Source organism: Nannobrachium achirus (assembly GCF_963921795.1).
Source record: "Nannobrachium achirus genome assembly, chromosome: 18".
Lineage (NCBI taxonomy): Eukaryota > Metazoa > Chordata > Actinopteri > Myctophiformes > Myctophidae > Nannobrachium > Nannobrachium achirus.
Window position 1 is genome coordinate 61,519,899 of NC_137825.1, and position 18,047 is coordinate 61,537,945.

At 41.7% G+C, this 18,047-nt stretch overlaps 1 protein-coding gene across 2 annotated transcripts in view; it reads left to right on the forward strand.

The window, feature by feature from the left end:
• mapk8b (mitogen-activated protein kinase 8b) overlaps positions 1 to 15,298 on the forward strand; it is a 112,461-nt gene extending 97,163 nt beyond the window's left edge. The window contains exons 11-12 of one of the 2 annotated variants that reach the window (XM_080748201.1): positions 8,698 to 8,775; positions 14,918 to 15,298. In XM_080748201.1, coding sequence (XP_080604327.1) covers positions 8,698 to 8,775; positions 14,918 to 15,057 — 218 coding nt within the window. In that variant the 3' untranslated portion in view covers positions 15,058 to 15,298. Of the gene's footprint in view, positions 1 to 8,697; positions 8,776 to 14,912 lie in introns of both variants that reach the window. The other variant, XM_080748202.1, reaches the window with a different exon arrangement.
• The last annotated feature ends 2,749 nt before the right edge of the window (positions 15,299 to 18,047 follow it).

Below are 18,047 nucleotides of genomic sequence, written 5' to 3' on the forward strand. Positions count from 1 at the left end.
CGACCGTTAAGAAATAACCGGTCATGCTTAATGGTTTCACGGTTAAATTTCATAATAATATGATCGCATTTTCCTGGACCTGGATAGTGTTGTTTGGCTATGGGTATGTGATTTTGTCAAACAGACTCTGGGAGGCGCAAGAGAGTAAGTAGTCTTATGTCATGTTCAATATATGGAGAGCTGTACATATTTGGTGGCTGGAATGGGAAATGGGCCTTAAATGATTTGTGGAATTTCAGTCCAGAGACCTTTTCCTGGAAGCAGGTTGAGTCTAAGGGGAAAGACCCCTGTAGGATGGAGGGGATGTGCTGTTGCATGGTGGGAGATTGTATCGTCATTTTTGGAGGATACAATTACAAAAACTCATTTTTGGATGATACAATTACAAAAACTATGCTATCACTGATGATGACCTGTACATCTTAGATTTAAGTCCTAGCCTGAAGACGTTATGCAAGCTATCAGTTATTCATTATGGTCTGGATGAGTCTGAACTCCCACATGACATCAGGTGGGAACTGACAACCATGACTACCAACAGCAACAAAACTAAATGACAGACACATTGAGCCTAGCTCAGCCTACTACATTAAATAAACAAACTAAACATTATAAATGAATATAACTACATGTGGCTACATGGTATAAGCATAGGAAAAAAATGAGCTGTGCTATTTATGAGTTAATTTCATCAATGGCCAATCATTGTGTCCCGTGAAGCTTAGGCAATGGGGCCCTGGACGTACAACACACTTTGAGCCGTTTGTGCCAAGATGTAGGCCGTATCTAAGCCATCTGGCTTAGATACGGCCTACATCTCATACGGCCTACAATTCAAGATGCGTGGCATCTTGAATTGTTCACCTACAATCAGTATATTTAGATATAGTAGTATCTACAATCATCCGGACTAATATTGCTTGGAAAACAAGCAGCTATGCTTCTGTGTGTTCTCTCTTTTTTATAGCTGTTTATTGCAGTTTTCTTTTTTTTTATAGGAACAGTCATATCTGAAGTATAGAATGTTTACAAAATAATATACAGATATATTCAAACATCACCTTCCAAATAAAAGTGTACAACAACAACAACAACAGCAACAACAACATAAAAATAATAATAATAAAAAAAAAACATACAAAACCAAACGATACACAAAAAAGAAAAGGACCACTGACTGATGGCAGTACACACTAGAAGGGCCGTAAAAACAGCATCTCAAACTGTCACTCCACAGAAAAAAACATTTTTGGCCCTCAGTCTCTTTTTTTTTTTCATACCGTTTGCAAAACCTTAAATATGCACTCCCAAGCCACACACATTTACACTGTAAATGCATGATGTGACATCATAATTAATTCTGGAATCTGCGATCCAAGACAACAGACCTGAAATGTACAGTAGTAATAATCCACGATGCTCAACCTGAAAGGCGTAATCCCCAATTATGAATCTGAATCGCGTAATCCCAAACTGTAATCCACAAGACTACACACCTGAAACGCTTAATCCGAGATGACAGAACCTGAATGCATAACCATGTCTAGAATTTCGTCGTTTTAGGGGCAAGGCCAATTGGCCTTTGTTGTTGTACATTTTGGGAGGGCACAAAGGCCAAATGCTAGGGTAGGAAGGCCATCAAATAAAACAAGGTTTAGTCCATTGAAATAAATAATTGGTTAGGAGGTTAGGATGATTTTGAAATGTAGACTATCTGCAGTGAAATCTCAGCCCTGCACAAATCAAACTTACTGCATTGGTCATGGGTCATCAACCCCTGGGCTTGTGATGGACATTTTCCTCAAAATATATATTTTTTTGCCACAGACATACATTACCATGAATAAAATACTAAATGTACTAGTCCAGTAGACATGATGGAGAACACCTGCTGTGTTGGAAAGCTGAGAGGGAAGGTGTAGATAGAGCAATTTATAATCCATTTTCAAAAATTGATTTAAAAGTCAAGTGTATTATTGTTATTATTTCCATGGCCATCTCTGAACCTTTTACTACTTTCTTACCTTCTTCACTTTCTATTTTTTCCAAAGTGATGGCTTTGAACTTTTCAAAGCACTAAAGGCAATTAGAGAAGAATTGTCATATTGACATCATCCACATTATTCATTTGCTTAAAAACGGGGTCCCATCCCTTTCGCTGAACTCTTTGGTTCCCAAGGCGACACGTCTACGCAGCAGGCGTTGTAGACGCTACGTGGAAAGCTAGCTCTTGTCGTAGTAGAGACGGCCGCAACAGCGGCAGGTTGATCTATCGATCATTTCCAGCTGCCATTGTCATCTTCCGTAGCCGTACAAAGCTTAAATTGGCTATTGACAAGAAAGAGACAGAGGAGAAAGTGGTACAGTCAGCTGGGGCATTAAGGCCACTGTGGCTTCAGGTCATGCCATTTTTTGGAGGGGCACAAAGCCAAACTGAGGGGCAACGACGGCCATGGCCTTCATGGCCTCCCTGAAATTCCTGCCCTGTGCATAACAGAAGATTATGATGGCATGAATGTAAACTTTACCTGTCTAAAATGTGATTGAACAGATGAAACTGACAAGAAGATATAATTAGATAAAAAAAAAAAAAGATTACTCTGACTGTGTATAAATGTAACTCAATGGACCCGTAATGGTCTTTCAGTACATATCGTCGCTAAAAAAACGTGTATCTCCATGCAAATAAAAAGGTGAAACCAAGGCACTCTTGTGGAAAATAGGTTAAAAAGCCTTTATGTGTTGGCTAATGCATAGCAAGAATTAAAAAACACCTATGTGTTGGGGCCAGCAATGCCTTCTTCAGGGTGACTTGTATCTCCATATTTCAATGTTTTGGGTTTTATCTTTGACATTTTGTAAATTAATGCCGTTGTATAAGAGTGTCACGTAAACATGCAGTTCTACAAGCTCATAATGCACATAGCCACATTGTGAGCTTATTAGATAGACTATTTTTACTACTTTTGTACAACAATATAATATCATGAAGAATTAGGCAGTTAATTTACAAAATGACAGCGATGCTATGCTCATCTAGATTCAGGACTAGTAAGCTCTGCACAACAGCCATATTGGACAGGAACTGGACCTCTTCCATACTTCCTTCACAGGTCTTACCAATTATACTAATTAAGGCTCTGTGTTCCATTTAGTGTAGCACTGTGTGTAAACTTTTTAATTTCAATGACCCCCATAGAGTGTACACAAGCTGGTTCTTACTTACGTAAAGCAGACTCTGAGAGTTACGCACCTGTAAGGGGCCATTTACAAATCCCTCAAGAAACGGCATAGTTTTACTGTGTTTAGGGTTAGGTACCGTCTTGCGTAGCCAGACATCTATTCCACAATCTCCGAATGCTATATCGAGTCTGGAACTACACCTCCTGAACGTGGATAAATGTGCGCGATGTTAAAAACCCAACGGAAGTGGGGAGCAGGCTTCACTTCCGCTTTAACAGGATACTCATTGTTCTTTTTACGTTATCTATGACGGGAGCATTTGCAAATCGCGGAGTCAACAGTCTGGCCACGCGAGTCTAGGTACCGTCAGACTAATGGGACTTTGTTACAATGGGAACATCAGAGCAACACTACGCGACCTCAAGTAACCAAGTATGAGGGTCCCTGGACCACACTTTGAGACCCACTGGGGTAGCAGAGCGTTTCCAGTGAGCCAACATGCACAATACTCAGCACCAGGGCAGGAATTTCATGAAGTCCATGAAGGCCATGGCCACCGTTGACCCTCAGTTTGGCCCTTTTCAATATGTCGACACCAGTGTCTCTTTCTTGTCATGTAGACACCAGTGTCTCTTTCTTGTCATGTAGACACCAGTGTCTCTTTCTTGTCATGTAGACACCAGTGTCTCTTTCTTGTCATGTAGACACCAGTGTCTCTTTCTTGTCATGTAGACACCAGTGTCTCTTTCTTGTCATGTAGACACCAGTGTCTTTTGTTGAGATTCTGAAATCTTAACTCCCCTGAGTCCCCTGGATTAGAGACTTTGATTGGTGCAGGGCTGAGCATGGATCAGATTGCAAATACCATCATTTATCTATTTCACTGCAGATTAGCTCATCATTCCTAACCCTTAAATTCAACAAATTCTTTCAATGGACTAAAATCTTGTTTTATTTGATGGCCTTCCTGCCCTGGCATTTGGCCGTTGTGCCCTCAAAAAATGGACAACACCAAAGGCCAAGTGGCCTTGCCCCTAAAAAGACGAAATTCCAGGCCTGCTCAGCACCCTGACTCTCTATGACCAGAATGGAACAGAGATGGACATTACAGTAGATTAATACAGTGGTTCTCAAACTTGGGAAATTATTTTCTGGGGTCCCCAGATGATTAGCTTAATGTCATTTTCTTTCTCACTCAATGGTAAAAAAAACACACAGTATGTGTAGGCCTATCTGCACCTTTCTAAACTGACAATTTTAGCTGATCTACATGTTGCGAGAATATTTATCTGTGGAACAGAGTCACATTAAATGTTATACCTACAATTCCAAGTGCTTTTCAGGGTGGGGGTCCCCAGTTCAAAACGGCCTAAAAAGGTTTGAGAACCCCTGCATTAGTATCATTGGTCAAACCTGTGAAAAAAGTAAGGAAGAGGCCCAATTTCTTTCCATTATGGCTGCTGTGCATGCATAGAGCAGGATTTTGCACAAGAGCCAGTCACAACACATCTGATTCTTGTGCTTTGTGGAAAAAGCACCCACATGCACATTGTTTCGGGATTTCATTTTATATTATATATACATCAGCACACCAGTCAAAGGGACTCGCTGGTGAAAGCAACTCACTGTGCTGTTATCCATTGGGCGATGGCATCATCATGAAGTGTATAATGCTCATAGGCTCCTATTCATTGCGCTGCAAAGACACTGCTTTATCGCCCAAAAAACGCTTTTATCGCCCTTTATTTTCACACTGGGCCGCGACCGTCAGCTGCGGTTAGAATTTTTCTTCTGCATGTAAAAGTAAACAATCTGGTCGACATCCGGGTTAAAGTGAATTTCCACAACATGGACATGATCGTGGCTTCCGACTTTTCAAAATAAAGCGCAGTGAATGGCGGATAATGGTGGCACTCTATGTTTGGATTATTACAAATAAATAAAAGCACCAAAAGTTTTACATTCCAGGCTGTTACTCTTACAGAGTATTTCTACATGGCAGTGTTGATACTTTTACCTAAGTACTTTTTTCACCACTGGTCATGTTCATTAGGTCTTAGATTCTTACTACATCAAAGTCTACATTAATCCATCCATCCATCCATCTTCAACCGCTTATCCGGAATCGGGTCGCGGGGGTAACATATTTATTATTACAATAATATCTATACTTTTTTATTGCTACCGTAGGTCGCAGTTTATAATCAGAAGCGTCACAGCTTGTCCGTGCACACCCGGACAGGTAACGCCTGACACTGTGGTTCCCCTGACACATCACTGTGACATCACAGGTGACATCACAGTGATATCACAGTGATGTCAGATACTCAGAGCAGGGATCTCCATATATGGGCATAAACAGGTGACATCACATTGATGTCAGATAGTCAGAGCAGGGATCTCCATATATGGGCATAAAAGGGATTCTGTTAGGGATCTCCATATATGGGCATGAAAGGGATTGTATCCCATATGATGCCGTGTAAGGAGAACCACACTAACAGAATCCATATATGGCCAAGACAGATGGCACACCTCACCCTGCTTTTTGCCCTTAGGCATCTTAAAGGTATGTTATGTGAAACGGCACATCATGTCTTCGTCTGGACGTGTACGCTTTTTATAGTCTATGGGTTTGCTGCTCTGACATCACTGTGATGTCAGGGGAACCACAATCACAGAATCCCTTTTATGCCCCTATATGGAGATCCCTGTTTGTAGAACCAGCCACAAATATATGGACTGTCTTGGCCATCTGTGTTGGCCATATATGGATTTTGTTAGTGTGGTATGTGGCCTCCATACTGTATGGGCATTCCCATATGAGTTTAGTGTGGTATGTGGCCTCCATATACTGTATGGGCATTCCCATATGAGGTTAGTGTGGTATGTGGCCTCCATACTGTATGGGCATTCCCATATGAGGTCAGTGTGGTATGTGGCCTCCATACTGTATGGGCATTCCCATATGAGGTCAGTGTGGTATGTGGCCTCCATACTGTATGGGCATTCCCATATGAGGTTAGTGTGGTATGTGGCCTCCATACTGTATGGGCATTCCCATATGAGGTTAGTGTGGTATGTGGCCTCCATATACTGTATGGGCATTCCCATATGAGGTTAGTGTGGTATGTGGCCTCCATACTGTATGGGCATTCCCATATGAGGTTAGTGTGGTATGTGGCCTCCATACTGTATGGGCATTCCCATATGAGGTTAGTGTGGTATGTGGCCTCCATACTGTATGGGCATTCCCATATGAGGTTAGTGTGGTATGTGGCCTCCATATACTGTATGGGCATTCCCATATGAGGTTAGTGTGGTATGTGGCCTCCATACTGTATGGGCATTCCCATATGAGGTTAGTGTGGTATGTGGCCTCCATACTGTATGGGCATTCCCATATGAGGTTAGTGTGGTATGTGGCCTCCATACTGTATGGGCATTCCCATATGAGGTTAGTGTGGTATGTGGCCTCCATATACTGTATGGGCATTCCCATATGAGGTTAGTGTGGTATGTGGCCTCCATACTGTATGGGCATTCCCATATGAGGTCAGATGGTATGTGGCCTCCATACTGTATGGGCATTCCCATATGAGGTTAGTGTGGTATGTGGCCTCCATACTGTATGGGCATTCCCATATGAGGTTAGTGTGGTATGTGGCCTCCATAATGTATGGGCATTCCCATATGAGGTCAGATGGCCTCCATACTGTATGGGCATTCCCATATGAGGTCAGATGGCCTCCATACTGTATGGGCATTCCCATATGAGGTCAGATGGCCTCCATACTGTATGGGCATTCCCATATGAGGTCAGATGGCCTCCATACTGTATGGGCATTCCCATATGAGGTTAGTGTGGTATGTGGCCTCCATACTGTATGGGCATTCCCATATGAGGTTAGTGTGGTATGTGGCCTCCATATATGGGCATTCCCATATGAGGTCAGATGGCCTCCATACTGTATGGGCATTCCCATATGAGGTCAGATGGCCTCCATACTGTATGGGCATTCCCATATGAGGTTAGTGTGGTATGTGGCCTCCATACTGTATGGGCATTCCCATATGAGGTTAGTGTGGTATGTGGCCTCCATACTGTATGGGCATTCCCATATATGGGCATTCCCATATGAGGTCAGATGGCCAAGACATGGCGCGACCCGCTTGTCGCCCTTAGGCGTCTTACTGGTATGCTTAATATTGTTTTGATTTTCCAAAATAGGGAAAGTTCTCTATAACTTCTGTGCAATATGGTTATGTTGTTTTTTTTTGTTTTTTTTGCGGTGGCACACGTCTGCTATGCGTGACTGCGTGTGTAACTATGTATGTAACTTTGTATGTATGTAGCCTGAGCTGCAATACTGAGTGACCAAGTGGTGCTGTTGAGCAGCCCAGACGCACAAGCGCACACACACACACACACACACACACACACACACACACTCACGCGAGTGTGTTATTCCTACCGGAGCTGAGGAGAGTAGGGGGAGGAGCTTGTGCAAGTACGTGCTGTGATTGGTCAGTAGTCAAACGCTCTTGCCTAAACATTATTGACTATTCTGTCCCCCGGCCCTGGGTACGTAAACTGAACGGCGCTGAGTCGGCTCAATCGACCTTCACAACGCTCGGCCCGGCGACTCGCTCACTTTAGCTCATTCGGTGGAGCCTCACGTGGCTCATAGTCGCTTCAGATGGCGCGACTCCGTCATGGTTTTGTCAATAACTATACTTGGCCAAAACCGCAAGAGAAGCACTTTCATGCGGGGAGTGGCCTCTGATAAGGGGAATTATATATGTTTATTTCAAACCTTATATTTCACTCTAAACTATATGAACTTTTGAAAGCTGACAGAGTAATGATTGAAGCCCCCATAAGCCCCCATACCTTCAAACGGGTTCTCACAGACTCACAGACCCCATATAGTGTGTGTGCTCTTTTGTTTCAGATTGCTAATTAACGACCGTCTGAGCTTAATGTATTGAAAGTCTTTTGACAGTGTTGTCCTCTAATATCCATGTGTGAGGTTTGTCTCAGTCTGCCAAAGGTGTTAGGGCCTTGGTCCGGCCTCCCTGGGGTTGTGGGAAGAACTTGACTCAGTATATGAGATGATGTTTTTACTGTATGCTTCAGAGCTCTCACAAATAAAACCAAGAACCAAGTACGTCTTTCTCCTCAACTGCGTGATTATTTTCAGACTAATAGGTGGAAAATCCTATCTATCAGACTTTTCAGGAAAACGCCCTCTACTATAAAGGTTTTCAAGGAGTTCATTTAATACTGTACATAGATTTGTTCTGTTTTACCTCCCATTTCTCTTGTCATGTCTTCTTGTCATGATGGGTGTGTGTGTGTGTGTGTGTGTGTGTGTGTGTGTGTGTGTGTGTGTGTGTGTGTGTGTGTGTGTGTGTGTGTGTGTGTGTGTGTGTGTGTGTGTGTGTGTGTGTGTGTGTGTGTGTGTGTGTGTGTGTGTGTGTGTGTGTGTGTGTGTGTGTTCTTGGTTTCAGACTTGATATACAAAGAGGTATTTGACTGTGAGGAGAGAACAAAGAATGGCGTGATCAGAGGACAGCCACCATCTTTAGGTTAGTGGACTTTGTTGTTCTTTGTGTGTGTCTAAAGCTGTCACGATTATGACATTTTACATGACCATTAATTGTCACTCAAATGATTGCGATTAACAAATGAATTGTGTTTTTGCCGTTGACAATTACATTTCTGTTTGGCTTGTAGGCTTTGAAGTTGCACTAAATCTACAAAAAAATTACATATTTGACAACTTTATACTTAAAAAATAACAATGACAGTGGATATAGCCGTTCTACAAGCTCACAACGTGTCGCGATGTGACGCGTTGTGAGCTTGTAGATCTGCTATTTCCACCATTTTTTAAATGTTTGAAAATGTATGAATACATTTTCAAACATGGAAACGATTATGACGATTATGATAAAATAATTGCGATTAGATGTGTTATGTAATAATTGTGACAGGCCTATGTGTGCGTGTGTGTTTGTTTTTGTCTGTTTGAAAGAGCTCGCTATCAACCCACTGAATGGGAATTTGTCACGTCTTTTCAGACCTTTGAATGGTGCAGTAGGCGAGATACTGAGCTATCAGTAGGTTGTTGTCACCATTAAATGCATTGATGGCAGTAGGTTTTTGTCATCATTCAGTGGGATTTACGATTTACGATTCTGTCCCCCTGGTTTACAAATTCTAACGGCAATGAGTCGGCTCATGCGACCTTAACGGTCGACACGGCCACTCACTTGCTACCGCTCATTCGGCGGTGTCTCCAGTGGCTCATGGTCGCCTGAGATGGCGCGCCTCCGTCATGGTCAATAAATATACTTTAGTATCAATGGTGTGATTAACCTACCCTGTAGCTCCATATCTCAGCTACTGCAGCATTCAAAGGTCTGAAAAGACGTGACAAATTCCCATTCAGTGTGTTGATATCATTCGAATGGGGTGCTCCTGTTTTCGTCAGATTTTCAACATCTGAAACATTTTCAAAATGACAGTACACATTTTCTGAAATGACAAAAATGGCAGATCTACAAGCTCACAATGTATTGCATTGTGACCCGTTGTGTGATGTGGATGTACTATTCTCACCGATAAATTATATAGGTGTTAAAGTCAATGATGTAATACCCTTAAATAATTTCTACGTTCTGATCCACAGAATCAACATTCTCAGATGATTCCGGTGTCTAACTTTTTTCAAGCTATGTAGATTATTGCCAAGGCTTTTTGTAAACGGGAGTTCCTCGTCACGGAAGACGAACGTCTTTTCTTTCACGCGGAAAAGAAAAAAATACAGCAGGGATGATCCGTGTGTAAGTTATGGTTCATAGAAGCGCGCGATCAGGGAAAAGAATCCGAGATATTTATATATTTTTTGGGCGGCAGCATAGTAGTGCCTGGAAAGCAGAGATGGGAGAGATGTGGTTCCCTTCTCTAGAGCAGGGGTTTTCAAAGTGGGTGACGGGGCACCCCTGGGGTGCCGTGACGGCAGTCCAGGGGTGCCGCAAGATAATTTGATAATATTGTGAATTTATTTGGACACTTGAAAAAAATATTTAGTATCATTTTAAACTTGAAGTGCAAAGTTATTTTCAGTCAGTTCTAACCAAAATGGCTATTATCTCAAGGTTTTCCTCGCAACATAATCACTAAAATATCGTCACTGTCGGACGGAAACCTTTTATCTCCAAGTTTCAAATGTGTACGTCTTATGGTAAAGCGAAGCCCTGCTTCAATCATCATACAAGACTGTCGCACAAAACTAGTGAAAACAGCCGATCTACAAGTACACAACGCCTCGCATCGCAAAACGAACAGTTTTGGACACAAGGTTTCCACCTGACAACGACAATATGCTATAAATATAAGGTGCTGGGAGTGGAAATTATAATGTAGGGGTCCCTCGGATTAAAAAAATATTCATGGGGTGCCCTGAGACAAAAAGGTTTGGGAACCCCTGCTCTAGAGCTCTGTGTGGGACTGCTTCCTGCATTCCGGGCCTGTAGGGCTCAGCCTAGCGCTGGACTTCTGACCATTACAGTCTGTCACCCGCAGCGGTTTCAATTCATCCCGTCCGCGGTATTTCGTTTGACCGCCCACTCCTACCCGCAGCTAAGTTTAAGCACCGTCCACTGTCTAAATAATTTAATTGGGACCCAAATACCAACGGAAAGACATGAGAGGCATGAGAGAGCAGTGTTTTTTTTTACTGTTTTGACTGTTTCAGTACCATGGACTGAGACACGGTAGGTGAAGTAGAGCTCGGCTTTGGCTCTGACGCAAGTTCGTTTCTCTCCGGCAGAACCTCTGACGAATGTCTGTTAGGACTCTTTCAATACCTAGCCCGTCCTATCCCTTTGGGTATATTTACCTACTGGGGTCTAACTAGAGTGCTGTGCTTAGCTTAGTGAGTTCTATGCTTAGCTTAGTGATTCTTCCTGTGGTCAACTGGAGTCGAGTCTCTGGAATCTGACCCCGATCTAGGTGAGAAGCCGGTTTATATGCGTTTCTCTGATGTCACATTGATGACATCACTCTGACACGTATGCCGTTCATTCCTGGTTGCCATTGACTCCGGCCTAACAAATGGCTACTGTCTATGACGGTAGTCCCATATTTATGATGGAATGGACTATCTCCATATATAGTGTTCTCCACATCTCCATGTTAGGCCAAACAGGTTCGCTCCATATCTCCATGTATAGGTCTAAATTCCCAACGTTGAGCTTGGCAACAAAACGTTCTTAACAGTAGGCTAGGGGCTAACAGCTGTTCAGTATTGTTAAATAGGGGCCTATTTAAATTTGTCATTCAGAATTCTGATCTGCTCTCCCGGGAGGCAACGAAAGCCAATTCTGCCGAGTCAGAAGCTTTTCTGATTTCATTAAGTGTGCCTGCCATGCAATGGCAAAACACTTATTGTACTCCCCCATACTTAATTAAGTGTGCCTGCCATGCAATGGCAAAACACTTATTGTACTCCCCCATACTTAATTAATAATGATCCCACAAATTTGGAGCCGTAATAACTGCCGCACGATTTACGCCACCACCGCAATATATACATCAAAACGTGCGGCTCGGCCGGGAATGGTGTGCTATTACTTTTCTAAGAGAAAAGTTGTATCGTTTAATTGATATTAATTTATTAGTGAATTAATTTTACCCATTGACTTATAATGGGAATCGCAAAAACTCACATTCAATATTTTTTTTCTCGCAAACCATAGGGGCTACAGTTTCAAAACTTGGAGAGGAGATTTATAATGATATCAAGGATTAAATGAAAAATAATTTCGTCAGTTGGCCTCATGGTGGCGCTATAACAGTCCACTTTACCTTTCGGCCTGTAACTCTTGAACCGTGGGTCGGAAAATTAAAATTCCTTTTTCCCTGGATTCCTTGGGTCATGACGCATCTCCTCATATAGGCCACGCCCATTTGCGTCAGGATAGATTTTCCGCCATTTTGAATTTTCTTCAAAACACACTTTTTGCTCCTTTTCCTACATATTTTCTCCAAATGTCACAAAAATCGATACACACGATATGCACTCATGCGATAAACATATTTAAACGATATTTTGATAGTCCATACCGTTCTTCCGTAACAGGGTTCCAAAGTTAGCGGGAGGAGCCCGTTTTGTAAGAAGTAGCCATAAATCACAAACGAAACATCCAGTCAACACCAAATTTTAACCACAAGTGGGGGGCGCTATACTGAACATATACCCAAAAGCATTTCCACTTCCACCCATAGGGGGCACCACAAACGCGCAAAACGTAACCGTTTCATGCCAAAACGTGTTTTTTCAGGGGGAACGACCCTCTCAAAACGAAACACAAACGATCTCGGGAGCGACGGGACAACGTAATCGCCTTGCGGAACTTGTGGGAGGAGCCTATTTCTTAAAAACAAGAAACCATATTGCTAATGCTAACACATGCTAATGCTAACACATGCTAATGCTAACAAAGATGCTAATGTTAACACATACAAGGTTGCACACACTTAGCGAGCTGCAGGCACACTTAAAATTTCTTCGAAATTTTCTTTTCTAGTTAATTAATAATAATGATCCCACAAATTTGGAGCCGTAATAACTGCCGCACGATTTACGCCACCACCGCAATATATACATCAAAACGTGCGGCTCGGCCGGGAATGGTGTGCTATTACTTTTCTAAGAGAAAAGTTGTATCGTTTAATTGATATTAATTTATTAGTGAATTAATTTTACCCATTGACTTATAATGGGAATCGCAAAAACTCACATTCAATATTTCTTTTCTCGCAAACCATAGGGGCTACAGTTTCAAAACTTGGAGAGGAGATTTATAATGATATCAAGGATTAAATAAAAAATAATTTCGTCAGTTGGCCTCATGGTGGCGCTATAACAGTCCACTTTACCTTTCGGCCTGTAACTCTTGAACCGTGGGTCGGAAAATTAAAATTCCTTTTTCCCTGGATTCCTTGGGTCATGACGCATCTCCTCATATAGGCCACGCCCATTTGCGTCAGGATAGATTTTCCGCCATTTTGAATTTTCTTCAAAACACACTTTTTGCTCCTTTTCCTACATATTTTCTCCAAATGTCACAAAAATCGATACACACGATCTATGCACTCATGCAATAAACATATTTAAACGATATTTTGATAGTCCATACCGTTCTTCCGTAACAGGGTTCCAAAGTTAGCGGGAGGAGCCCGTTTTGTAAGAAGTAGCCATAAATCACAAACGAAACATCCAGTCAACACCAAATTTTAACCACAAGTGGGGGGCGCTATACTGAACATATACCCAAAAGCATTTCCACTTCCACCCATAGGGGGCACCACAAACGCGCAAAACGTAACCGTTTCATGCCAAAACGTGTTTTTTCAGGGGGAACGACCCTCTCAAAACGAAACACAAACGATCTCGGGAGCGACGGGACAACGTAATCGCCTTGCGGAACTTGTGGGAGGAGCCTATTTCTTAAAAACAAGAAACCATATTGCTAATGCTAACAAATGCTAATGCTAACAAAGATGCTAATGTTAACACATACAAGGTTGCACACACTTAGCGAGCTGCAGGCACACTTAAAATTTCTTCGAAATTTTCTTTTCTAGTTTTATATTCTTATTATATATATGACCTTTTATTGAAAGGATGTAGCCCCTTGAGATGTAGCATCTCATTTTCTAGAGGGTCCCCATTATTCAAGGTCGGTTATCCAGAGATGCTGTTTGTTTATCCATACGCTAGTCCACTCAGCTCTCTTTGATTTGCAATGCACTCCATAAATGGTCCAAGTCCTTTTTTCTTTTCTTTTTTTAAACAATTTCAGTTTCCAATGTCATGTGTATGCTGTATGAGTTGGTATCTCGTACTGTAAATGTATTTACAGTTTTATTATATATATGTTACAGTCAGTTTGGGTAACTCAGTGAGATTGGGGTAAGAGCGCTCGTTTTGTCGTTCACCACACACCCCTAACACCACCTGGATCAATATTCACCTTGATATTAGTCTCTTATCAGCGCACCTGTGTAATTCTGTGTATTCACCATGAGATGGCGACAACAGCCATTCACTTGTGTAGTCGCTGACATCACTCATTTGCAACACCTCTTTCTTTGTTTATCTAGTAGCCTAGCTCAGCTGTGTTTAGGCATTAGCTTACTATGCCTAACTCTAACCCTAACCCTAACCTTAACCTCAGTAAAACTATGCCTAACCCTAACCTCCGCTTATTCCGGCCCACGCCGCACGACGAGCGCTCCGGTTCTCAATTTCACTGAAACTCAAATAAACTTATATATATATATATATATATATATATATATATATATAGCTGGAGAGACGGGGAGAACCTTGTTACTGAACAAACATATCGTCGTTCTCGGGTGGAAACCTTTTTCAAAGTTTCAAAGTTGTACGTTCTTTCGCAAAGCAAAGCCCTGCTTCATCGTACAAGGACGTCGCAAAAAGTAGTGAAAACAGCAGATCTACAAGCACACAGCGCCTCGAGGCTATTTTCACTAGTTTAAATCATTCTTAAAATGATAAATGCAAAACCCGACAACGACGATATACTATAGAAATGACTATCTGAATTTAGAGCTATTTAACACATAGCGTCCACTCTGTCTAGCCCTGACGGCAGGTGTGTGTGTGTGTGTGTGTGTTCCTCATTAGCACAGGTGCAGCAGTGAGCAGCAGCCCCCAGCAGCAGCAGCAGCAGCATCAGCACCACCCCTCCTCCACCGACCCCGCCCACAGCAGCTCCATCGCCACGGCAACCCCCTCCACTGTCGCCACGGTGACCAGCTGCTGCAGATGATGATGACGATCGATCGCTGACCCCAAGTGGTCTGTCTGGTCTGGAGCTAGGCCACGCCCCCCTCACCAACACTGGCCCCTCCCCCTTTAGCCCCTCCCCCTCGCCTTCCTCTCTGCTCGTCTTGGGTAATAGTAGTGTTTTAGCCGTTTGATAAATGTTAGGTTTTTCTTTCGTTTTAATCGAGACTCTTTTATTTTTAATGTTTTTTTTAAATATTATTATAGTCTTTTTTTTCGTTGAATCTTGTCTGTAATTTATTGTTATATAATTTTTTCTTTATTATTATTATTTTTTTACTTATTGAAATGAGAACTTTTACGATTTCACTACATTGCGGTTTTGAGAGTAACCGACGGTGAGGATTTAAAAGTCAAAATCTTTTAATGTGATCTCTATTTTTCTTATCTATTTTTTTCTCTCTTCTAAAGATCATTCATTTAATTTTTTTTAAAGCTACTGCTATTACAACTTGCCATATAAATGTAGATTGAGTTTGTACAGATTTTATGGTAAATATATTTTTGTTTGCTCAAAAGTGAGTTTGCAGTGAGCCATTTGAAACATAATTTAATTGACAAACTTGTATGGCGTTCGTGCTCCCCTCATATGAATATGTCCTCAGTGTGTCTCACACCAAATGGATGTGTTTATTGTATAAAAAGGAAACGCTTTCTTCACGTCAGTCACTACTACTACTACTTTCCTTGTAAAAAAAACTTTTATCTATATTTTTTGCCTCTGCTTGATCATACTACAGTGTCACACAAGCTCGTAACGCGGTGTGAAGCGATGCGCTTCGAGCTTGTTGATCTGCTACTTTAACAATGTTTTAGTTTGAATCCTGAAAAGTGACCGTTTTGGACTTTCCACCCGACAGAGACGATTAGCATTTTTTTTCCCCTTCCTGTTTAGTTTTAGTCTTAAGATTATTGATCTGGAAATGCTGTTCCGTTTTCATTGCTCACTGCTTGTCCTGTTATGAGAATCTCATCATGTTTGCTTGATTCATCCTCTCTTTGTGTTTGGTTTTCCCTGTAAGCTATATGTGGATTGAGATGGCACAGTTAGATGGGGGACACGCGAACATGTGAGTGAACATGGAGCTTTTTCGATGAGTTGGTTGGTTTCTTTTCTAAGTGCTTGATGAACTGCATCTTGTCTGCAACCAGCTGTGGGCGACATTGTGGTATATTGTTGCTTTGATTACAGCCTGGATGGAGACCCATTGCAGTGGATGCTTTGTCATAGCTTTGCTGTTGGTTGAAAATCTTTGTCCAAAACTGTCCATTTTAATTAAATGGAAAAAAAAATAAAAAAAATAAGTTCAAATAGCTTTATGAGACTTAGTCTCAAGCTCTAATACCTTTAATTGGTTAACTGGTTAATTTGTTTATCCAGGCGTCTCTATTTTGATCACTCTTGGTCAACTCTGCCTAACCAAATGGGGATGTTTGTCCCATCTTTGTATGTTTGTGATGTGGGGAAATCACTGACAGAAATTCAGTAACTTGCTATTCTCCTTGAATAAAGAAAATATAGATTAAATATCTCATGCCATCACACAAGACTGTTGCACAAAACTGTGAAAACAGCAGATCTACAAGCACACACTGCGAGGCGTTGTGTGCTTGTAGATTGGGTGTGTTCTCTATTATAAATCATTTTTAAAATGATAAATACAAAACCAACAGGTTTTGGACATACAAGGTTTCAACCCAACAACAACAATATGCTTTATTTGTCGGTCCTTAGGCTTGCTTTGACCGTTGAGGTGACGTTGAGGGCTGGATGACCAGGGAATGTGTCATTGTGCTTTGAGAGCTTTTGTAGGAGATGTGGAGTTGTGTTGAGGTTGTAAAAAGCCACGTCGAGGTATGGGGCTTTTAAGCCGTGACATCATTTTGTAGTCAGACCTCCAAGCAGATTTATTGTCAATATCTGTCCCTCGCTATTTCAACAGATCCGAGACAAAAATAACGACTAAAGTATAATTCTACCACTTTCCTTTCAACAACAAAGAGAAGAAAAATTAGTAAATAGTAAAAAGATTCACGGGCGCTGGGGCCCTTTGGCCCCTAAAGTTCTCCTCTGCCTACAAAATGATGTCAGACTTAACAGCCCCATACAGTAAGTCAGGGGTCTTCAACAGGGGGTCGGGACCCCTAGGGGGTCCTCAGAGTTAATACAGTGGGTCCTCCAAAGCTTTGTGTGATAGATTTTCTCCTTTTTTATATTAACCACTTGAATCATATTCTGATGAAAAACAGTTGTGAGCTTGTAGATAGGCTATTTTTTGACAAAGAAGTTTGGTGTAGAGGGGAAAAAGAGCAGACCAAGTACAGAGTGAAAGGTCAAATTTATTAAGTGTTGACTGTTCAAGTGGTTAAATAGCCTATCTGAAAATACAAATTGACATGAATCCAAAATACACTGATGATTGTGCTGTCAAACGATGAAACTATATGGAATCTGTTGTGGGGGTCTGTTGTGGGGGTCCCTGCTTCATATCTCGCTCAACTTAGGGGTCCTTGGCCTGAAAACGTTGAAGACCCCTGCTGTAAGTAGAAAGTGTTTTGGTGAAGTCAGAAGTAGGGAGTTGTGATATTGACAGTGCTTGTGAAAGTGTCTTACGGTATTTTTAGGGGGGAGGAATAGAATTGTGCAGCCGAGATAAGTGATGAAAATGCTGAAGATTTCTGACATCCTGCTATTAGTGAGTAACTCGACAGATGTATTTTTGTGAATTATATGCCAGCTTTCAGTATGCCTAAATCCAGAGGTCTGAGAAAATAAGCCAAGCCCCTTCCTGCCTAAAAGCAGTTTGCCCTTACTGCAACAGAATTAGCGTGAATTCCAAATTAAACCAAGGGAAACCAAGGGATGTATAACAAAGGAATTTCTACTGTATGCAATAATGGAGTCCTTCTGGATAGTTTTAGATTTTCGCCTCTTAAGGAAAAGTGCCTGTTGTTCGTCGATCATTCATTACT